The following is a 21754-nucleotide window of genomic DNA, read 5'->3' on the forward strand; positions in this document are numbered from 1 at the left end:
CCCTGCCCGCAGCCCCACGCGTCCCCGCCCGGGCCCCCGCAGCACGGCCAGCGCCAGCCGCGCCTGCCTGTGGCCGTGACCCGCGGGCATTCCGCACGGCGCGGCCGCGGCGGGGCTGGCCGCAGGGCGGCTGCTCCCCAGGACTCCGCGTCAGACTGGGAAGGCCGTTTCGGACTGAAAAGCACAAGCGACTTTTTGCTCTACACCTACAGCTGCTAAGCTGAAGCCTGCGACTGTGAGTTTCAGCTCCAGCTGGTCTGGAGCGAGTCGAGTCCTATGAAGCACCGTTTAGCTTTGCATTACCAAATACAAGGGAAAGGCGCTGGCCATTTCATCCTGCCAAGCCTCCAAAACACTACCGAAGCTGTCCCAGAGATGTATTGCTTTCCCCTTCCATTCTGAGCCATGGAAACGCTGTACGTTTCTTCAGCTGTAAACACATTTGTAAAACGAGCCATAGATTCACAACCTGGCACAGGTGGCTTAGAACAAGAGAACTCATTCCCTAACCCTAAAATAACACCTTTACTAGACTGTTATCTGCAAAGTCCATCCAAAGATAACACCGAGAAGCAACTGCTGTACAGCCACATCCAGCAGCCATTTCTGACTGCTGTACAAAGCCAAGAGGACGCTACAACCCACTGCGATCCAACCAGACAGCAGCTAAAATGGACTCGTTCAACACACACAGGGCAGCCCCTGAAATGACATCCTTTCTCACTACAGCTTGAGGGGAAAACTGCAGTCCTAACAAGTATTCACTGCGTTAAGGTTGTAAATTTTCACGCGTTACCACTCCTTGTGTTTTTTGAGTAGAATATTGCTCTAAGCTAGCATCCTACTCCCATCCCAGACTTTCCCGATGACCGATTCTTTATTGCCAGGGCAAACGGGCTCTGCACGCTCCAGAGGTTAGCCACTGGAGGGCAGCATATCCCACGTGTTACATCCCTTACAGCACACAGACCTCGGCAGTGCTAGCGGCCGGCCAATAAAGCCAGTGTAAAGAACAAACCAATGTGCTTTCGGCAGCACTGTCTCTTGCCCAAGGCTAGTGTTGCACATCGTGAAACCGTACTTTGGAGACGTTAAGCTGAACCTCTAAGTGTGAGGCAATGAATTGATTTTCTTTCATTTCAGTTGACACTAATTCAGACAGTAAGAATACGCCAACTGGCTATATTTGTTAAAAAGGACATAAATTTAGCAAGTCAGATAACGGAGACTATACATTATGCAAGACTATGCCATTATAATACTATATTAGGCTACTCAGCCTGCAGCTTGCCACAACACAGAGGACCATTCAACCTTGCTGAGTGGGTATTTTCCCCTTTAGAAAGAGAGAGCTAGGAGTGCTACGGGACATTCACTGTTCTTTCCCATTGATTTCATGTTGTGTAACTGCGAAGAAGATCAAACAACAGTACGCTTAAGAGCATTAAGTGCAAGGAAGCAGCTTTCATCTGTTTTCCTAGTCAAGCTCCAGAACACAAGTGCAATTATTCTAGAACAAACATACTGTAAAAACTGTTGTGTTATCAAAGACCTTATTTGTTTCACTTTTTCATTGCTCTGATGCTCACAATCCTCCTGCTAACTAGTTCTCTTCACTGCCAAGTATCATGAAGCTGTGCCACAACTTCAGCAGCTGTACTGACTCAGTTAATCCTTAAAGTTCAGAGATACTTAGGTTTACTTAGTGCGCTACGCTCTTGACTGCTCTCTCCAGGATAGGTGCCCCAAGGACAATAACATTTGCCTTATTCTTGGAAAGTATTTCAGTGCATCCAAAGCAGATTGTCAATGTGTAGAAGCAACTGTACTGAAAAGGTTTTCGTTTTTAAAATGGCTCTAGTCTGATGCTTGAACTCTTAGTGGGATAAACCTCATTTTGGAAGATAATCCAGTAATCCTGCCTATCAGGAATGCCTTCCACCTCCCTCCCCTGTTACTAAGCAGATCATACCCAGAAGCCTGCAGACACAGTGACCTATGCTACTGGCTGTAGGTGCTCTCCTTCCCTGCTTTTCAAAAGGTTAAGGAGCCCTGAGCTTCTGAGCTGCTCCTGATGGGCAGCAGTCCCAGAGGTTACACCACCCTCAGAAGGCACCCACCTCAAGGAGACCCAACCACATGCAGACCATCACTTCACTACGTGACAGCAACTTCACCTCTGCTGTTTGTTTCAGAAAGGCTATGGATAAATACAGCACAGATCTGACCACCTCCAGGAGTGGTGGAACTTACAACTGAAGTCTGAGCAGCTCTTACTCAGTAGTGTTTACTTCTCTGTACCCAGAGGAATCCAATTCCTTGACTTCACTTCAGGGCCTGCCAACTTGTCACTCTGGGAGCATTTCTCTCCCACAAGACCTGCATCTTCTCTGTTACTTGCCCAAGGACCTGCAATACAGCTACACAATTTATTTTGGAAAAAACTATGCTTCAAGAAACATATTAATAGTAGACCATTGTACCTCAGACTGTTCATTTAGTATGCTCAGCTACTTTGGATCTTCCAACTACATTGATCTTAAGTCTATATATCACACAACTGTAGAATTGTTTAGGTTAGAAAAGACCTTTAAAATCATCAAGTTCAACCATTAACCTAGCACCGCCAAGTGCTTCACATCTGGCTTCAAGTCTGAGACATGAGACACCTGCAGCAGAAGTCTAATACTGTTTCCCACTGTGCTTTACAAGTTCCATGAATTAAACTTGAATTATAAACTCCCTTTTAAAGCCCATTCATTTCCTAACGGGTTTTACTTCACACTATTTGACAAGTTTATTTTCAAAAAGACAAAACTATGGGATTAAAGCTTGACAAAAATGAAGAGATTTTAGGTTTCTCTCATCGTTTAGAGAAACCACACTTGATGCCATGAGTAATTCACATGGCATTGCTTACCAATGAATTATAATTTCATACTCTTACTTCACTGGGCCTGCAAAGATGGCATCTTCCATGTGTATCTGCCTCCTTAGTATCTGCTCAGTAATGAACATAGCTTCTATATGATTGAGTAAATAAAGTGTTGTGAATTCTGTAGTGGTTTTGAAGATGAGTCACTTGTGACTTCTGACCACTGGCAAGCATCCTAAGGTAACTCTTACTGAGATTGTATCACTTTTCTCTTAAGCACATTAGCCACCTAGTTACTACTGTCTGTCTGTCTTGGCAAGGTGCTTGATTGCTCTAACATATGTTCTGTTTTTAAGAACATGTGATAATAGAGCAATTAACATTGAAACAGTTCAATTTATATCAATTACAACTAATAATAGAGCAACCTCACCAAGACAGGAGAAACACAGGCTACAAGAAACAGCAGGTTTGTAATGGAGAAGTTCACCAGACAGACTTCATTATGTCAAGTGTAGAACCTAAAACAACACTAAGGGTCAGAGCCAACAATCATCCTACTGATTTTGTACAATGTTTGCAAGACTAGGGTCTGGCAGAACAACGGACACTGAGCTAAAGAAACTGATTCCACTTGAGCAGTGTTGGACTATAGTCTGCAGAAGCTGTTTCTGTTCTCAGCTACTCAGCAGTTCTATGCTTAGACAGTCACAAGTCAAAGTTCAAGTAGCCATACAGAGTTTCTTGTGTCTCTCCAACCGCACGAAGTGGCAGTTTTCAACAAGAGACATTTGAAAGACAGCTTTCCTCAGTGTGAAAGACAGCACTTCACCAAAAGCCTCAGAACTTGGTCACGTGGCATTACTGTTATAGGCTTAGCCTTAGAAGAAAGGGTTAAGAAACTGAACACTAAGAAAAAGGCTCATATTTTGAGAAGCAGTAGACAAGGTTCAACTTCTGTCTGCACTGAAATACAAAGTTTGCTCTTAACAAGTCACTCCAGATTCAATGACTCACCATCGCTTTCTTGGGATAATGTCCTCTTCACAGGATTACTGTCACAAACCAAGTACCAAAGATGACAGCAAATGAGAACTTCTGCAGTTGACAACTGTCAACAAGTTGATACATAAACAGTGACGTTGAAGCTTGGCAAAGTTGTTTCCACCCAAAATACATTCTTTCTTCCACTATTTCATGAGCTGCCTCCACTGTTCAACAGAAATGGACTTGAAACTGATTCTAGAAGTACATAGAGTTAAAGAGTTCAAACAAGCAGAGCACTGCATGCTCTCACAAGAGATGCAGGGCATGACCTCAGCTACCCTGTCCTTCAGGAAAGCTTTGTTCCCACCAGGACTGGAATACCTTGACCCTGACTTACAACTAGTTCATGTGAAAAAGCCCTGATGAACAGCATTAAGGTTTTATTCTTTAGAATTTACAAAACTCCTATAGTGTTCAACAGTCTAAGATTGTAGTGAATGTTCTAACATACTGAAGTCTGAAGAAAGGAAGTTCTGGAGTAATTCACAGTGAAGCTTCTATTTTCTAGCTCTTCTATTACCAAGAACAGTTTTAAACATGCTTCTTTCTTTGTAGTATATGTCGGACCAAGTAAGATGTCCTTAGATTATCTGCATACAAGTACCAGGCTTCAGAACAGCAACAACCTTGAAGTTAAGACTGCAGTTGCAAAATACATCTCCCTTCTCTCAAGAATTGTGCAAGAGCTGCTCTGCTTGAGGTTGCTGCAAATACAATGGCTCTTTGATTCACAAAAGGAGAAACAAACATGGCACAGCATTCCTGCCTAGAAGACATTAGCCCTATATCTTAAGATTAGATCAAGTTGCATCAAGAAAAGAAGCTATTATTTTTAAAAAATATATTGCGAAGTAAATCTATTGAGTAGGTGGGCTTCTTAGATCTGTTTGACTTCAAGGCGTTCTCAAGTTTTGTCAACAGCACCATGGACATTACAAACGTGCATCTTTCAGGCACTTAAGAGCTTTTAGCAGGTACAGTTAAGAAGTCTGGTATTCAATTAACTTTAATCATGGAAACATGAGCAATATTATCGGTGTTAATAGGCAGTTATAAAGCAGAGAGGAAGATGATTCCTTTCCTCAACTCTCCCGAGAGAGTTCCTTGGGGTTTGAGGCCAACCAGAACTTCTGAAGAGGGCATTTACTAAAAGCAATCTTTTACAGGTGGTAGTAGAAGTATAAGATCTCCACAGAAATACAAATGGTGAGTAAAAAAAAAAAAAGGAATAGGGAATGAAGTACTGTGTATTTTAGCCTAGGACTTCACTAGCACTGAGCCTCTTCTAACCTGATTAGATGCTGCTAGAGAAGGCAGTTACCTGAAAAGTGAATGGCATCAGTTCTGCTAACATGATGGCTAGGCATGAACAGATAAAGTCTTTTTAGACTGGCATACTAACATTCAGTGCTTCAGTCTAGGGTAACAAGGAGGCCATGGCAAATTCTCGTAACAAAAGACTGTTGCCAGCTACAACATACACAATACACGAGAGAAAACATGTACACAGTCTTCAGAGTATCATCAGGAAGTGCTTGTGGTGCTGGAAGCAAGAGCTGTTCCTCCAGCACCACCATCCCAGGCATTAGGAACCCCATAACAGGCCTTTTACACTGACAGGATTAAATACTTGCCACTGTGCAACACTACCAAAGTTGACAACAAATTAGTGTAGTTCAATATCTGCATTAGCATTTCAGTAACTGCATGACAAGTCAGTCCCATCAAGACCCTCCGGTTACCAGTTTGTGCAGTAAGACTCAGAAGCAGCATTATATGCAGCCCCAGGGAAGGTACTGGTTTTTGTTACAGGCTAAAGGCAATATATTTAACAGAAAAGTTGGAACGGAACACAGTTCTGACACGGTAACTAGAAGGTACATTGTCCAAATGCCTGTAATTTTTTTGGAGTTTCCTCAGTTTTTTGTTGTTTTTTGTTTTGGTTTTTTTTTTTTTTAAATTAGTCACATGTTCCAACAGAACTACTGGGATGCAAGTGAGCAAAACAACATCAGATTAGAGCTCTTCCACAAGATGTTATTCATAAAAGTTAACCTGGATTTTGATGCTGACAGACAAAGCTACACTGGAAAAACCTTGTGTTCAGGTCAAGCAACTTGAGATAGCTATGGAACAGTCCTACTACAAGTCAGACTTGGGACAGTGGGGCTTAAAGCTCTCAGATAAATCCTCTGTTTAGGTCAGAAAACAAAAAGACATTACACCTTTGGAGCATATGTTTTAGAGATGCACAACAAGGAAGAACAGCTCTTATGTACAACAGAAAATCAGATTTCAAGGCAGGATTTTTTCTGTGCCAGATACAGAGTAATAAAGAAATTGAGACTCAAATGAAGACAGTAGCCCCTACAAGGCATATTAAAAGTAAATAAAGCTTCAGAAGCATGACAAGAGAGGATTGAGCAAAGGTAGCTTATTTTCTGAATTCCAAGATGCAAGAAAGAAGTTGTCATCAATCAAGCTAACCCTGACATTGCCAAGGAAATTGAGTAGACACAGGTCTGTAACTTCTTTTCTCTTCATAGCTATGCTAGATGGGTAGACTATCAAAGTTAACAAGACTAATAAGGATATCGAGCAGTTAAGTTAACCACTGTAATAACGCTCAGTGATTTCAGAAATTGCTTAAAACTCCGAAGTAGTTGCCTGTAAGAGTAGGTAGTGAGTTGTTCTCTAAGAAAAGCTGCTGGGGAGGAAGAGTTCTACCAAGCTTCTCTCTGTGAGAGCAGCTGTCACGCTGGAAAAAAAATGCTCTTATCAACCTACTGACACCAATTTTGGTGATAATTTCATTTAATCAGTAAAAAAAACCCCACAAGACAGGTGAGTGGCCACTAGTTAGGGCTTGCTTACTTCAAAGACTGGAGAGCTACATGCAGCTTACAAGCGTTCATCTTGAAGAGATGCATTAGTCTTCAGAAACATATAGAAGTTAAAAATTCTACAGTGTAGACACCTAACAGTGCAACTCAGGCATCAGTGCACAAAGTGCTGCTACAAATTGGGAGCTCAGCTAAGCCAAAAGAAAAGCTTGGATATACTGGTTGATCCAAGGAAGACATATGTCAGCGAGATGTAGCTACAGAACTATAGCATTGTATTAAATGCAAAGATATTCATAGTATAGGTAAATCAGTAATTAAGAAATTATTGAGCAACCTTGTTTATGTGCACACAGCATCAGTAGCTTTCACTTACAGTAGGGGACTAGAACCACACACTTTATATTAAAGACTCCTTGTAGCCTTGACCAATACAAAAGCAACTGTTGAGATTACAGAAATGAGGAAAACAAGCACTCCATGTGATCAGCCTCATTAATGTAAGCCTGAGCAAGAACAGTGTATGCCTTTTGAAGTAATTTTTTTCTTGTGCTTTTCCCCAATTTGATACATTTGATAACATTGAAAAAGGTCTTTCTGAATAATGTTAAGTTACAAACTACAGAGTTCTTAACTCCATGAAGTTCAAGGCAAAAAAACAAACCTTGTTTTGAAGAGCAGCCTTTATCAGACTGTGAATGGAATTGCATGCTGTGAGCAGAGACAGCTGGAGCCTGGATTTTAATACATATACCCAAATTAATTTGGGCGAAGCTGCTATGCTGTTCTGCTAGGAATCTGTTTTGTCAGTAACACTAGGGACACCAGAGAACTAAAAAGCAGCAACCAGCATTACGCTACTGCAGGAGCGGAGCATACAGTTTAGCAGAAACTATACAGCCAGAACATTCAAGTGCATGATCCCACACAAGTATGTGTATTTCAAGAGACAGAACAGAACTCATATTGAGGCAACAGGTAAGAGGCAGGTCCACCCTGTAAAATCCACTTCCCTCTGTATGAATAACAGACAACCACAATATTCAAAGCAAAAATGAGTTGGCAGAATATTCAAGTATGGCAGAGCAAAGGTGCCTAAGATTGCCCGGGGTCTGAGTTAAGGTCTCCTCGGTACATTTTTTTTTTCTTTTAATTCTTTGAATGGCAAAATAATGGCCTTATGTTTCTATTCCCTTTAAGAACTCTCATATGCAGCCTTGGCGAGACCACAAGAGGAATACCTCTCTGCCTAAAAGGGCTCTTCTCCACCTGCCAAGTCATTTTGTACCTGCTTAGTGTCAAAACATGCAGCTCCTGCAGATAATACCAAGCTAATAAAACTGCATGAGACTAACATATCTGTTCTTACTCTGCCTCATGCTTCATAGCCATTACTGTCAGCTAAATTCCAAGGCTGAACCTGTATCACTTGTAAGTAAAAAGGTGTTAGTCCCTTTTCCTGCCCTGGCTTCCAGACTAAATTTAAAAATACACTAGGGGCGCAAGTGATTGACACCAGTCAAACCAAGTTGTTTTGTTGTTTTTCATATACCATAGTGCACTGAATAAACGGCATTTCTAGAAACTTCGCTCCTATTCCAGCCTTTCCTTAGTTGTTCTCCAAACTCACTTGTGTGTTTGTGTATTTACTAGCAGCTTATCACTGTAACCTGGATTTCAAGCAGGTTTTTTTCCTGGTATACAGTGTTGTGTCTGATTTATGAGAATCAGTAATACATGTAGGGGTCTGAAAAAAAAAAATATATCAGACAGCAAATAAATTAGATCTAATAGCCTGATAAAGTTGAATACTCAGCTTCAGCAGCTACAGTTCAACACCAGAATTTTAAATAGTAGGCACAAAGTACTGCAGCTCTAGTAATCCAGAGAAGCCTCCTCAGCTGTCCCTGAAATCCCCGAAGGCCAAATGGAAATGCTTCACACGCAGTAGGTTTTCTAAGAGCTGGTTCAAACAAGTGACACTTTTCACACTCTGATTCAGCTCTGAAAACTACCTATGCATTCCGTATGCTCCAGGCTTCCAACAACTTGACAAATACTATAAGGGTACCAAGGTATATCCTACAAGAAATAGGTCATCAATTTTTTTCTGATTAACAACACACAACTTTAACAAGTCCTGTAGGAAGCAGCAGTAAGGCAGCTTTGAAGGAGGCAATGGAGGCATTAGTTCTGCGAGAACTTCATACTCCAAGCACTATTGTTCCCTGTTTTGGGTTAGATAGTTTTGAGGCTGTGGGGAACTGTGTTTCTGCTCACCTACTGATGATGTCACACATCAACATTTCAGTGCTCTCTTCATAGTTTTGTTTGGTTGTTTTGTTTCTTTTAACTCCTGGATTAGCATGGCCTACCAACTGTCAGTCAAGTTCAAAAAAAACTTTTGCACATGTTAGAAAGCACTGAACACAGCATTTGAGACAGTATGGAGGACACTGGATTTATAGCTCCTTATTTAACATAACTTAGAAGCATTTTATATACAAGGCAACAGTGCAAGTGCAGATTCCGCTATGCAAACACATGAAAACACATATTGTATCCATTCTGCATGCAGTTCCAGCCTCCAAGATGAGGACAGCTTTACTGAGAAGTTCCTTCTGAGTTTTCAGCTCAAGAAATCTTCCTATACAAAGGAAGAAAAAAGAGCAAACACTGAAGCCATTGCATTTGACAATGCACAATGACAATTCTACTCCCTTCTTCTAGTATCATTATTTTTAGTTCCTGGAATTTATCAGAAGTTTGATTGGTAAAGCAGTTTGAAAGAGTGAACATGACATGGCAGAATTGACAGCTAAACTGCATTCTTAAACTTCAGACAAGCATAAGGATCTCTTCCCCCAAGTCATCCCACTGCTCAAGGAAGATCCTGGAATTCTAACACTTTTGTTAGATACACCTTTGATAACCATGACTAGTAATCCTATCTGTGGGCCATGTACATCACTGTCAAGCACAGTGGATCCAAAGTTAGGTGATGAGTGGAATATTTCAAAAACAGTCATCAGAAATCTCCTTAGCACAAGTGACAGTCACAGTTAATCCTTAGAAGACAGCAGTTGCAGCTTTATCTCCACCCACCTTGGAGGCTTGTTTCCCTGTATTAATATTGGTTGAAGCTAAAAATATCTTTGGCACATTATAATTCTATTAGTATTATGGCACACAAGTGCTTTTTTCATTTCTGTAATGCATCTGTTCCTATAACAATTTACTAACAGCTTTGAGCTTATCAGCTGCAAACACAGCTGATCTTAATTTCTAAAAGAACAATTCAAACAAGAAAAAAGTAATGTTTTCCCTTTTATATGCTCATGATGTGAGGCTATCTGTATTCTTCTACTAAAAGCCCAGGGGCCTATAACACTGGCTTCTAGCCAACACTAGATTTTCTAATCTTTCTAGATTTACTGAATACATACTGGCCTTCTGCTCCAAAGCATTCCTAAAGCTCTTGTTCTTAATTCTGTCCACCCACAGTTCACTGTAATGCACAACAAAAGCAGCTGCCCATTGTACAGTTACCTAGAGAGAAGCATCTCTTCCAGCGACGACACAGAGACATGATGTTCATTCCTTCTTGCACTGGCTGCATGAAGATGAAAACAGCAGTAGTCCTTCAAAGATCTCTACAGCATTAGCAGGTCTCAAAGCTGATTAAAGTGATCCCCATGGTAATCTGTGAAATATATGTTTGCACTTTCAAACTGCTCCGCATTGGATTCACAGAAGGTAAGCGTACAGTAAGTGCTTGTGTATACCCCTGCACAATGAGACAGCTGTGGCTTTTGCTGGAACTTTCTAGTACAATTCAGCAAAAAAGAGGAATTCAGCATCATCCTGTATTTCAGCACTTAAAACCACCAACCACCCAGTTCTTGGACTTGAACCTTTCATACCAGGTTTCAAAGCACAATTTCTCAAGCGAAATCCTAATCTAACGATACAGTAGAACTCAAGTACTGTTCTTGCTGGAGATGGAAGTTATAGGTCATGAGATCCATTAATTTTTGCACATATTGAAGATTCTTTTTTAAACTTGCTTGTCCTTGCCTCTGAACAGGTTTAATGAAAGTATTTCACCTCTCAAATTAAATGGTTAAAAAATAATTCAGCTATCACTTCAGCTAATAAAAACCCTTCTCCTTCTTAAAGAAAAGGAAAGAGTAGTTTTTCTTCTCACCTGTAGTAACCTCATTAATAAAAGCATCTCATTAGAGTCATACCTATTTACACGGCCCTTTCAGCAGCTTTCCAGGGTCCTTCCTCCCTGGCAGTCTGTCTCCCCCCCTTCCAGTCATTGCCCCCCTCCAGACTATTCACTTGCTCCTTGGCTGGGAAATAGGAAAGGCAACAGTGTGCTTAAAGCCTCGGGAAACAGCTAAAGGAGAAGACAAGGATTTGGCTTTTTGGACTGTATCTGAAGTTGCCAACCCAATCAAGTATTGGACATGCAGAACATTTCTCTGGGACCATCAGGCCCACTTCAGTGATACATCAGCCATTTTCAGCAAGGGAGTACAGTTAGGCTAGGACAGCTGCATGCTCCAAGGAAGCCAGACCGCATTAGCAGGGAAAGACGACAAGAACCACCACTGGCTGTTAATCACCAACAGCAGCTTGGTCAGTTCAGTCTTTCTGAAGCTACCAGCATTACGTTCTGTTTATGCCTGTGCAAAGCCAGGCTCCAAATGCAAGATGCGTATCAAGCCCATCTCTTACCAGTAACAGGAAGCTGGGTAGAACAAAAAGTCAGAACATCACCTGGCAATTAGCACAACTAAGGCTGGTGAGATAATCACATAAAAGGTATCAAATATTTATGAGCAAGACAATGACAGGAAACCATGGAAGACACTCCTAGCTACAATAAGTGCTTTTTTTTCCCCCCTCAGGAGAGGAAGGTAACTCAAAATTTTAGTTGCTCTTATCCAGCTTTCATTAGAGAAGCATGTTGCATAATGCATGAGGAAAACATCTGAGAACAATGTCTGAGAACATTATCTGTTCCCTACACAGATGAATCCATGGGCAGACACTATTGTATCTGTTTGTCCTCTGCATATAGCTGTACTTTGAGTTTCTTACTAAAAACGGTAGAGGCTCACCAGCTGACTAGAGTAGCCAAAGTGAGCAGTTCCATATTATGTGGCATATGAAAAACTTAACTTGAACCAAAACTGCTTCTCTCCTTCTCCAGGCTAGTGAAATATGACAGCAGAGGCACCGTTATCACATCTAGAGGCAAGCATGGCAACAGCACCAGACTGGCCGGGCAGGATGTCACCTGCTTCCTGTCCTGGGCTCCCACTTACAGTCTACAACCTCACCACAGCCATAAAAATGTGTGGCCTTGGTAACATCTGCCTAACATCATTCTAGATGAAGGTGCAACACATTACCCACAGTACTAACGGAAAGACTTGTGCTACATGTTCCCTTACAAAGCCATCCTTAGGTCTTTCCAGACGTAGTACCCGATAGTCACACACACCTGACCGAAGTCCATCCTTCGGTCAGCAAGCCTGATACGTGTCTTTGGGACAGAAAGAGTCCTTGATCAAGGGTACAATCACTCAGCTTTGTACTGCTATTTCTTTTGAAAGACAAAAAGCCTCAGGTAAACACTTCTACTGCACTGATACTGTGACTTCAAGTTTTTCCAAACAGCTCATTTTTGCCTTGTTAAGTATACTCAGTGGAGACAGTAGAGAAGCTGACTTAACCATGTTATGTTTTCTATAAGGACTAGTTCTGGGTTTTGTCCCAAATGTAAGTATGAACTTGTTACACATTTAGAAAAACATCAGTAAAAGTGTTCCTCAACATATACTTAGCATTAACCTCCAAGATTTTTGTGACTATTCCAAAATTGTTGGAATAGACACACAGAATAAGAGCACAATATAAAACTATGTTCCTTCACCACTGAATAGCACTCCTCATCAAGCAACGTGATCCAACTCAAACTCTCTCCATGCTTGCCTGTCCCTAGAGCTGCTTACATCCCTCAACACCTTGTGCAGACCCCTCATCTCCTCCCAGAGCAAGCAGAATGTACATAAGCCACGTTGACAGCATACTCAGAACCAGCACCAACCATTTTAGGCCAGTACCATTGGCATATTTACCATCAGCTGTGTGCTGCCTTGTATCAGTACTGCTCTTCATTATTGGAAAATCCTTCCACGCATAATGTTGAGTTCAGTAACTCAGTACTGGCAGCTCCAGACACTGACAAAAATGAGTCAGATATCAAAACATACAAAACCTTTTTTTAAGCATCACAATTTTTAAAGTCTTCAGGTTTGAAGTTTGGTTTTGTTCTTTTTAAAAAAAAAAAGAAATCTTCTCACCCCTGACCCTTCATAGTAAACACGTCACATTCAGGATTACCTGCAAGCACAGCTTGATTGTTCTGCAATGCAGGCTCATCTCCTCACATGCTACCTTGCAAGTGAGCTGGAGGCTCAAAATAAGGCTGATCAGAAGTAGCATGCGACCTGGAAATACTCTGAATTTGCTTTAATGCTGGAAAAGTTCAGCTGCGATTTAATAGATGTTTCCACATCAGGTTTAGTGAGATCAAAGTACACGTCATTTAGAATGTAACATTTATTCTAGTACAATAGCAGACACAAACATAAGTTTCAGTTTTCTTGTGTATGCCCCCCAAACAGTTTTTTTGCCAGTTTAATATTCACCAAGTACCCCACGTAGCGTGCACATGAAAGGGCTAGTAGAACTTCATTAAAAACACAAACTTACAAACAGAACAGAAAGACAGGTAATTCCTTACTCTGTTTCTTCCTTAGGGAAACCACTCACACTTGAACTATATAGAGCAACTAAATATCAGATCAGTTTTAGTATTACATACACTTATGTCTGCTCCTAAAGTCACCTTATGATTTTGATCATCTTGTTTACCCTGATAATCAGAACTACAAACTAGCATAAGCCAGGAATACACAGCTCAATGATTTACGAAGGAAGTACAGCTAACAGCAAGTATTTTAGACAGTGACCAACAAAGCACTTCACAAAGAAATCTCTGATCACCTAATTCACAAGGGTTCATTCCATCTCAGCATACCTGACACCATCAGAGGTTCCCTTTTTTACAGCCAAGGCATTAGGCACTGCTGGCCAAGGTAAGAGTCAGAGCCGTGTAGCACTTCGACAGCACAGAAGTTCATTTAACAGACACACCAGGCCCTTCTCCCTCGATTCCAGCATTCCTGCCTCTGAGATCATTATGTCAGAGATGTGGACCAAGACACATCATTCATGAAATTGAGCTATTCTTTTAGTCACAGGTACCACATTGAGTGTTTTAATACTGAATGGGCCTTTAGTTAACAGATTTCACCAAGAGCACTTAATTCCTGAACTCTCTGGGTTCCTAGGAACCCAGCCCCAAGAACTCATGCAAGTCTTAATCTTCCCCTGGCCTTTGTTCCCTATAAACTCAACCATATCAGTTAGTAATTTGCGTATCCCAAAAGGGCATTGAGGTTTTTGGTTTTTTTCAATCTATCTTTTACCATTAGATTATGGACCAGAACAGATGAACTTTTAAAGGGTGATTCTTAATCAGGCAGAATACAAACCTCTTCCCTTCCCTATTTTCCATCTCCCAGATTTTGCTCATTAAGGTAATTAATGTGGCCTACACTTCTCAGAAGTATCAGCTCCTTTTTGGCCCTTGTGGGCCCTTACTTCTTAGCACCTTATCAAGCTAACAAAGTGCAGGACTAGCAGTGGTGAGCATATCCTAGGGATAATGGCTGCAGATACAGATCTGAAGACACAGGCTGCGCATTAAGATAGCACTTTTTTTTCAAGTGTTCTCCATCTTCATGCTTTATTTGTAACATGCAAATACTTCTGGAGGCCAGAAATCTATTTTTGACGCAGTTCAACATCACAGTCACTATTGGAATTCTTAGTAAAAAAAAAGCTTTTCCTTCTGTAGTCAGCAAGAGATTTGTGCTCCTCAAGGAAGAGAGGTCTGTACCAAAGTTTAACCCACTTAACACTGTTCAAGTTCAGAATTTAAGCCACATCTGTGCCCTCACATATAAGATCACTTCACTGTGTGCTGAGCACATGTAGCACCTTCATTCCCCACAGAAGGACTGCTAAAATGTCTACCTACCAGCTGGTGACCAGCACAGCACCTTCCCTTCATGCTGTCAGCAGCATAGGGAAACACAGCATAGCACTGGAAGCCAGCACATTGCCCACAGCCACAAGCATAGCTCAGAGCTCTACAAGTGGTTAAAACTTCAGTTCCACCCAGTGAATAATTCGCAATAAAACAAATCTCTTCACTCTTTGTACTTCAAAGTGGAAAGTGAGTAAATACATAGGCCAGGTCTCTGGCAAGCCAACAGCAAGGACTACAAGCCAGAAACCAAATACCACAATTGGCTTAAATGCATTTGTTCCTACTGTCTTGACTTCATGAGTACTGGCCACAAACCACACCAATTAGCAATTACTCAAATCTTGTAACAGCTAATGACTGCTAAAGTCTTGGATGTAGCTACATTTACACATAAATTGTATTTGTTACACAACAATTTAGATTCTTAGTACTTTACAGCAGAAATATCACATATGTGCAAGTAATTTCAAGAAAGATTTGGTATCATTGAAGCTCATGGGAATTTTGCTGGGATGAACCGGCAAGTTCTTCACCCATTATACCTCACCATCCCACCCATTATTAGCTTACCTGCTATTTCATTCTAAAGGGTTAAAAAGCTTTAGCGTGTTGACTCAAAACACATCAGATCGGTAGGGGTGAGCATCTACTTAAAAGTTTAATCCTTCTCCCTGAGGCTGTTCAGAAAACAGAGTGGCTGAACATTGAAAACACAGCTCTTGTACCATCAGCTTAATACACACTGTATTCAAGTGATTTAAACTGATTTTATAGGTGTATCAAACCCCACTAGTCCAAGCTCAGTTTTCCCAGTCATGAAGTCAGCTTTCAAATGCAGATCACTAGCAGGGCAGTAACTGGTATAGCCACATGCATTTCAGAGTATCTTCCAGGCAAATGTTCAGGCACAGCAGATTGCTGTTCCTTTGTTCTTAGCTGGATGTTGTTCCATTTCAGAAACCTGGTCATTGCCTTCCTCCAGGATTTATCCCTTCAAGATTTTAGACAAAGCACCTGTTCAAAAAAGTCCTGAGATAACACTTGCATCAAGCACCACTTTTATATTTTCATGGTAGCAAACACTGACAGATGTGTGTAGAACTGCCTGCAGGGTCAGGAAGGCAATTCTTCCTACAGGCATGTGTTAATAATTAAACAGTAGCTGTCAATTCTGTTTTAAATACATTTCCCTAGCTTGTATAATCAAACATTCATGTTCCTTACCCATAGACTCATAGGGAATTAATTCTCAGAGCAGCTCAGCAGCTAGGGAGACAATAGTGTAACCTCTAATAATTTACTAAGAGAATTTTCAGTTTCCCATTAATTCTTACCAGATCATCTCCAAGCTGCTGGTAGCATGCCTCAGTCAGAATATAGTAAGCACAGGCCTACAAACACATGCAGTACAAATACAAAAAAAAACAGGTTTCCAGCCTCTTGTTCTGTTTTATGTTATTTCAGTAAGATTAAGGGGTCCAATGATGAGTTATTCAATGCTTATGGAATTTTGATGGGAACAAGCACGTGTAACAACTTTAATTTCGTAATTGCGCAGCAAAGCCCATATTGCCATAAGATCTACAGAGGACTCAGTTTTTTACCTTTTTATTTACATATATATTAAAAACAATAAAAATAAGATTCATCACAATCTACTAACCCTCTGAAGCAGGCCTTCCCATATTCCCCTCCTCTGCAAACATTACTTCAAATGTTTTTTCAAAAGGTGAGGGGAAGAAATTACATTGCGTGGGTTTCCAGTGCAACACGGGAGCCTTGAAAGACAGCCAGGTTGAGCTACCCCCTGTTTTGCGAGGCATCCCTCAACCAGCATTAAGGTATTTGGTCCCATGTACTAGCAATCTTTTGTTACGTATCAGCCCTACAGCAGATCTGACTACAAATATTTTTTTCTGCTCCCCTGCAACATTTGCAGCTGTATCCTACAGGGAAGACAGGAATGCAAAACTCGTTTGCAAGCTAGGTTGTCACAGAACTTGGTACTAAAACTTTTGAAAATAAAGAGGTTTAAAACAGACAAGTACAATGGAAGCCAGTTCCTGTATCAGAATTTACTTTTTAATGGGGGAAACCAGCTATAATTTAGAGTCACAATTAAACCTCCCTCTTTGCATACCACTTTTGCCTCACAGAGTGAAAATTCTGACTGTATCCAAAACAGCCAAGTTCCAGCTGGAAGGAGACCTGGATCGTCTCTTTTCTCACAGTTCATACCTCTTGCTATAGTCTAACACCATCCTCTTCCTTTATTTCAAATCCACTTACCTTTCTTCATGAAGTTTTCCCTTCAGCTGCTAACTCAGACTGTTGCTATCTAAACAAAGCAGTCCAATCTGATGATAACCCAAAGCTGTAGATGTGATAAAACTATAGAAACCCTATCTTCTTTCCGTAATAGCTTTGACTTCTCCGACCAAGACTTCTTTTCCTCAACTTCCTTTTGTTCTGGAGTCCAACGCTCAGTTCACTTACCCAGGCACCCAGTACACACAGCCCAGGAGAAGAAACCTGATGCTACTGTGACTTGTACCCCTAAGCAAGCAAAAACCCCGTGGGCCTTCTACAAACTTCAGCCACAGTGTAACATGTGACTAAGAGCAACAGTGCAAAACCACTTTTCACACTCCCACTCCCCATACCACTACTGGTCCCATATCAACCCAAAGTGAGAATGTGTTTGGACTGTGGAGTCCTGGCTTTCCCATTACACTCCCCCAGCACAGCAGGTCTGAAGAGCAATACTGAGGCTTCCCACAAGCCAGAGGTGGCCCAAAAGCATAAAAATGCAGCATCATGAAAGAATGGCTTTTGCTCCTCTAAAAATTTGAAGTTTATTGGCCAAAGTGTGCTTTTAAAAGAGATCGACTGTAGCTTCAAGAAATTTTCAAGAACTTAGTTCCCAAAGTTGTTGACATCTCTGGTCAGAAACTCAGCAAGGTACAGAAGCATTAATTCACCTCAAGAATTTGACTTCAGGCCTTTATCTCAAGTTGTGCTCCTTTGCTATGAGCCAAGTCCCACAACAGAGTCAGTACTGTGGCCTGAAGCCCTTACAACTTGCCTAGAAGACTAGTACCTTGTTGAAGTATGATTTTTCACAACTATTCCCAATTAAACAGAAATGCACCATAAAATGAAACTCTGAAGACAACAAGAATGGTCTTGTCCACCTACCCCCAATTTGTACTGCTTGCTTACCACTCACTAAGTACACACCCTTAGAGGCTTCTTATGGGTCACCTCTAAACACTGTGCCATCTACATATACTCAAGTGCAGGTATCTTTAAAAATGCATTTTGTAAGACACCTAGCATGCCAAGGAAGAGAGAGCAAGCTTTCCATAAAGCCTCGTTTCTTCCTAGATTATCTTAGTACTACCTACAGCAAGTGCTCTTGGTGTTTACAAAGTGCTTTCCTTTCCAGGAAGAAATACTCATCCAGCAACTACAGTCAAGACGAAAGCACAAACCATCAATTTTATCTTTATGGAAAATATGCAATAGGGTAACAGCCACTCATATTCCTATAATAGTGTCTGCTTCTGAGCTTTTACAGCCATCAACAGTTATCACAGAATAAACCTCTGTTCTCCAGGTACTCCAGAGCAGTCTTCCAGTATCAAAGTGTAGGTGATGCAGGATCACCTCTGTTCTCCCTGTAAAGATGTCATACATGCTGACAACACTGTGGATAGGGACATGACAAAACACAGGATCTAGTTACACCTCCAAAGCTGCTTTTGTACTTGTACTGATGCCACTGTATAGATACCACTGTATATACATTTATGTCAAAGTATTCTGTTAAGGGAAGGTTGCTGAATCAGCAAAGGGACAATACGTCTCTAACTCCTGAATTACTAAACTGATTTAGTGTTTACCTATATGTTAATGAAATTGTGCACGATGTTTAGGCCAAGCTGACTCTCTAAAGCTGTTAAAAGTGACGAATGCAGGGACTTCTAATCAAGGGAGTCAGCCTTGGGAAGGACGGGAAACAAAGAATGGATGGTAAAAAGAATACAGTTATCTTAAATTATGCAGAAAGAAGCCTCTAAGTAAGGAAAGTTCTGGCTGCAAGAGGAGACAAGTTGATAGTGTTGCAATCCACAGAAAGCTGGTTGGAAGTAGGACAAAGGTAATCATGGCAGTGGGAGATTACAATCTCTAACTCAAATAGCCTCCCTAAAAGAGGGCAAACCCCCCACGCAGGGAGCATGTGCAGTTAATAAAAACTTCAGTAGTGCTATGTGAGGATGTGCACTAATCTGCATTAGAAGCGAGAAACCTGTAAGCAATGCTATACATGAATGAAAATGAATCTGTAGCACACTCTGAATGTGCAGGTACTCTACTTATATATATATATGAGGAACTTGGTTAGCACACTCAGGAAACATTCCCCCGTGCTCCCAACACTGCAATAAAGAATGCCTGCCTTCTAAAACTTCAAATCAAGTCTTCGAGGTTTTTTTCCTCTGTGACTGACTTTACAGTATCAGTACAGCAAGAACACCCCTGCTATGTATGTGGAGTTCAAGATTAAGGCTGTAAGGAGGGCACACAGCAAGCTCACTGCCCTGGACTTCAGGACAGCAGGCTTTGGGCTCTTTTGGGATCTGCTTCGTAGAGTAGCATGGGATAAAACCATGGAGGGAGCAGAGGCCCAAGGAAGCCCAAGAAATCACCTCCTCCAAGCTCAGGAGTGAGGCATCCGAGCAAATAAGTCCAGCAAAAATTACAGGAGGCCTGTATGGACAAACAAGGAGCTCCTGGACAAACTCAAACACAAAAAGAAAGCCTACAGACGATGGAAGCAAGGACAGATAGCCTGGGCAGAATACAGAGAAACTGTAAAAGCTGCCAGGGACTGGGTTGGATAAGCTAAAGCCCTGACAGAATGAAATCCGGCCAGTGACATCAAGGACAAGAAACGCTTCTATAGGTAGATCAGCAATAAAAGGAAGACCAGGGAAAATGCAGACCCTCTCCAGGAGGAAACAGGAGACCTGGATACCCAAGACATAGAAAAGGCTGTGGTACTCCATGACATTTTTGCCTCAGTCACACTGCCCAAGTCACAGAAGGCAAAGGCAGGGACTGGGAGAAAGAAGAACTTCATCGTAGGAGAAGATCAGGTTCGAGACCATCTAAGGAAGAACCTTGAAGGTGCACAGCTCCATGGGACCTGATGAGATGCATCCACAAGTCCTGAGAGAAGTGACAGATGAAGTGGCTAACACACTATCCCTCTTATCTGAGAAGCCATGTCAGTCCGCTGAAGCTCCCATGGACTGGAGAAACAAAATCCCCATTTTTAAAAAGGGAAAAAAGATGCAGGGAACTACAAGCCAGTCAGTCTCACATTGGTGCCCAGAAAGATCATGAAGCAGGTCCTCCTGGAAACTGTGCTAAGGCACATGGAAACCAAGGAGGTGATTGGTGACAGCCAACATGGCTTCACCAAGGACAAATCACGCCTGACAAATCTGGTGACCTTCTACAATGGGGTTACAGCATCAGTGGATTAAGGAGGAGCAACTGGTGTCATCTACTTGGACTTATGCAAAACATTTGACACTGTCCTGCCTGACATCCTTCTCTCTAAATTGAAGAGATGTGGATTTTCTGGATGGACCACCCCATGGATAAGGAATTGGCTGGATGGTTGTGCTCAAAGAGTTGCAGCCGACAGCTCGATGTCCGAGTGGAGACCAGTGATGATGAGTGGCGCTCCTCAGGGGTCGGCATTGGGACCAGCGCTGTTTAACATCTTTGCTGGCAACACGGACAGTGCGACTGAGCGCACCCTCAGCAACTTTGCCGGCGACACCAAGCTGTGTGGTGCAGCCAACACGCTGGAAGGAAGGGATGCCATCCAGAGCGACCTTGACAGGCCTGAGGGGTGGGCCAGTGTGAACCTCATGAAGTTCAACAAGGCCAGGTGCGAGGTCCTGCACATGGGTCAGGGCAATCCCAATCACCAGTACAGGCTGAGTGGGGAATGGACTGACAGCAGCCCTGAGGAGAAAGGCTTGGGAGTGTTGGTGGACAAGAAGGTCAACATGAGCCATCAATGTGCACTCACAGCCCAGAAAGCCAACCACACCCTGGGCTGCATCAAAAGCAGCGTGGCCAGCAGGTCGAGCGAGGGGATACTCCCCCACTGCTCCGCTCTCATGAGACCCACCTGGAGCGCTGTGTTCAGCTCTGGGGCCCCCAACAGAAGACAGACATGGACCTGTTGGAGTGGCTCCAGAGCAGGGCCACAAAGACGCTCAGGGGGCTGGAGCACCTCTCCTGTGAAGACAGGCTGAGAGAGTTGGGGCGGTTCAGCCTGGAGAAGAGAAGGCTCCAGGGACACCTTAGAGCAGCCTTCCAGCACCTAAAGGAGCCTACAGGAAAGCTGGAGAGGGACTTTTTGCAAGGGCATGTAGTGACAGGACAAGGGGGAATGGCTTTAAACTGAAAGAGGGCAGATTTAGGTTAGACATTAGGAAGAAATTCTTCCCTGTGAGGGCGGTGAGGCCCTGGCACAGGTTGCCCAGAGCAGCTGTGGCTGCCCCATCCCTGGCAGTGCTCAAGGCCAGGCTGGATGGGGCTGTGAGCAGCCTGGTCTGGTGGGAGGTGTCCCTGCCCATGGCAGGGGGGTGGGACTAGGTGATCTGGAAGGTCCCTTCCAACCCAGACCATTCCGTGATCCTATGTATACTAGAAATACAGGTTTGTCAGTTGAAGTCATCTATGCCTATGACTTCCATAAAGACA

General features: G+C 42.3%; 1 protein-coding gene across 2 annotated transcripts in view; it reads right to left on the reverse strand.

Moving 5' to 3' along the window:
* The window catches only part of ATP8A2 (ATPase phospholipid transporting 8A2), a 349988-nt gene that overhangs the window by 308811 nt on the left and 19423 nt on the right, over positions 1-21754 (reverse strand). The window contains exon 1 of one of the 2 annotated variants that reach the window (XM_056328950.1): positions 10315-10431. The exons of the other annotated variant lie outside the window; for it this stretch is intronic. Coding sequence (XP_056184925.1) covers positions 10315-10384 — 70 coding nt within the window. The 5' untranslated portion in view covers positions 10385-10431. Of the gene's footprint in view, positions 1-10314; positions 10432-21754 lie in introns of those variants that run through there. 2 annotated transcript variants of the gene reach the window in all.

This window comes from Falco biarmicus, chromosome 2, assembly GCF_023638135.1.
Source record: "Falco biarmicus isolate bFalBia1 chromosome 2, bFalBia1.pri, whole genome shotgun sequence".
Classification (NCBI taxonomy): Eukaryota; Metazoa; Chordata; class Aves; order Falconiformes; family Falconidae; genus Falco; species Falco biarmicus.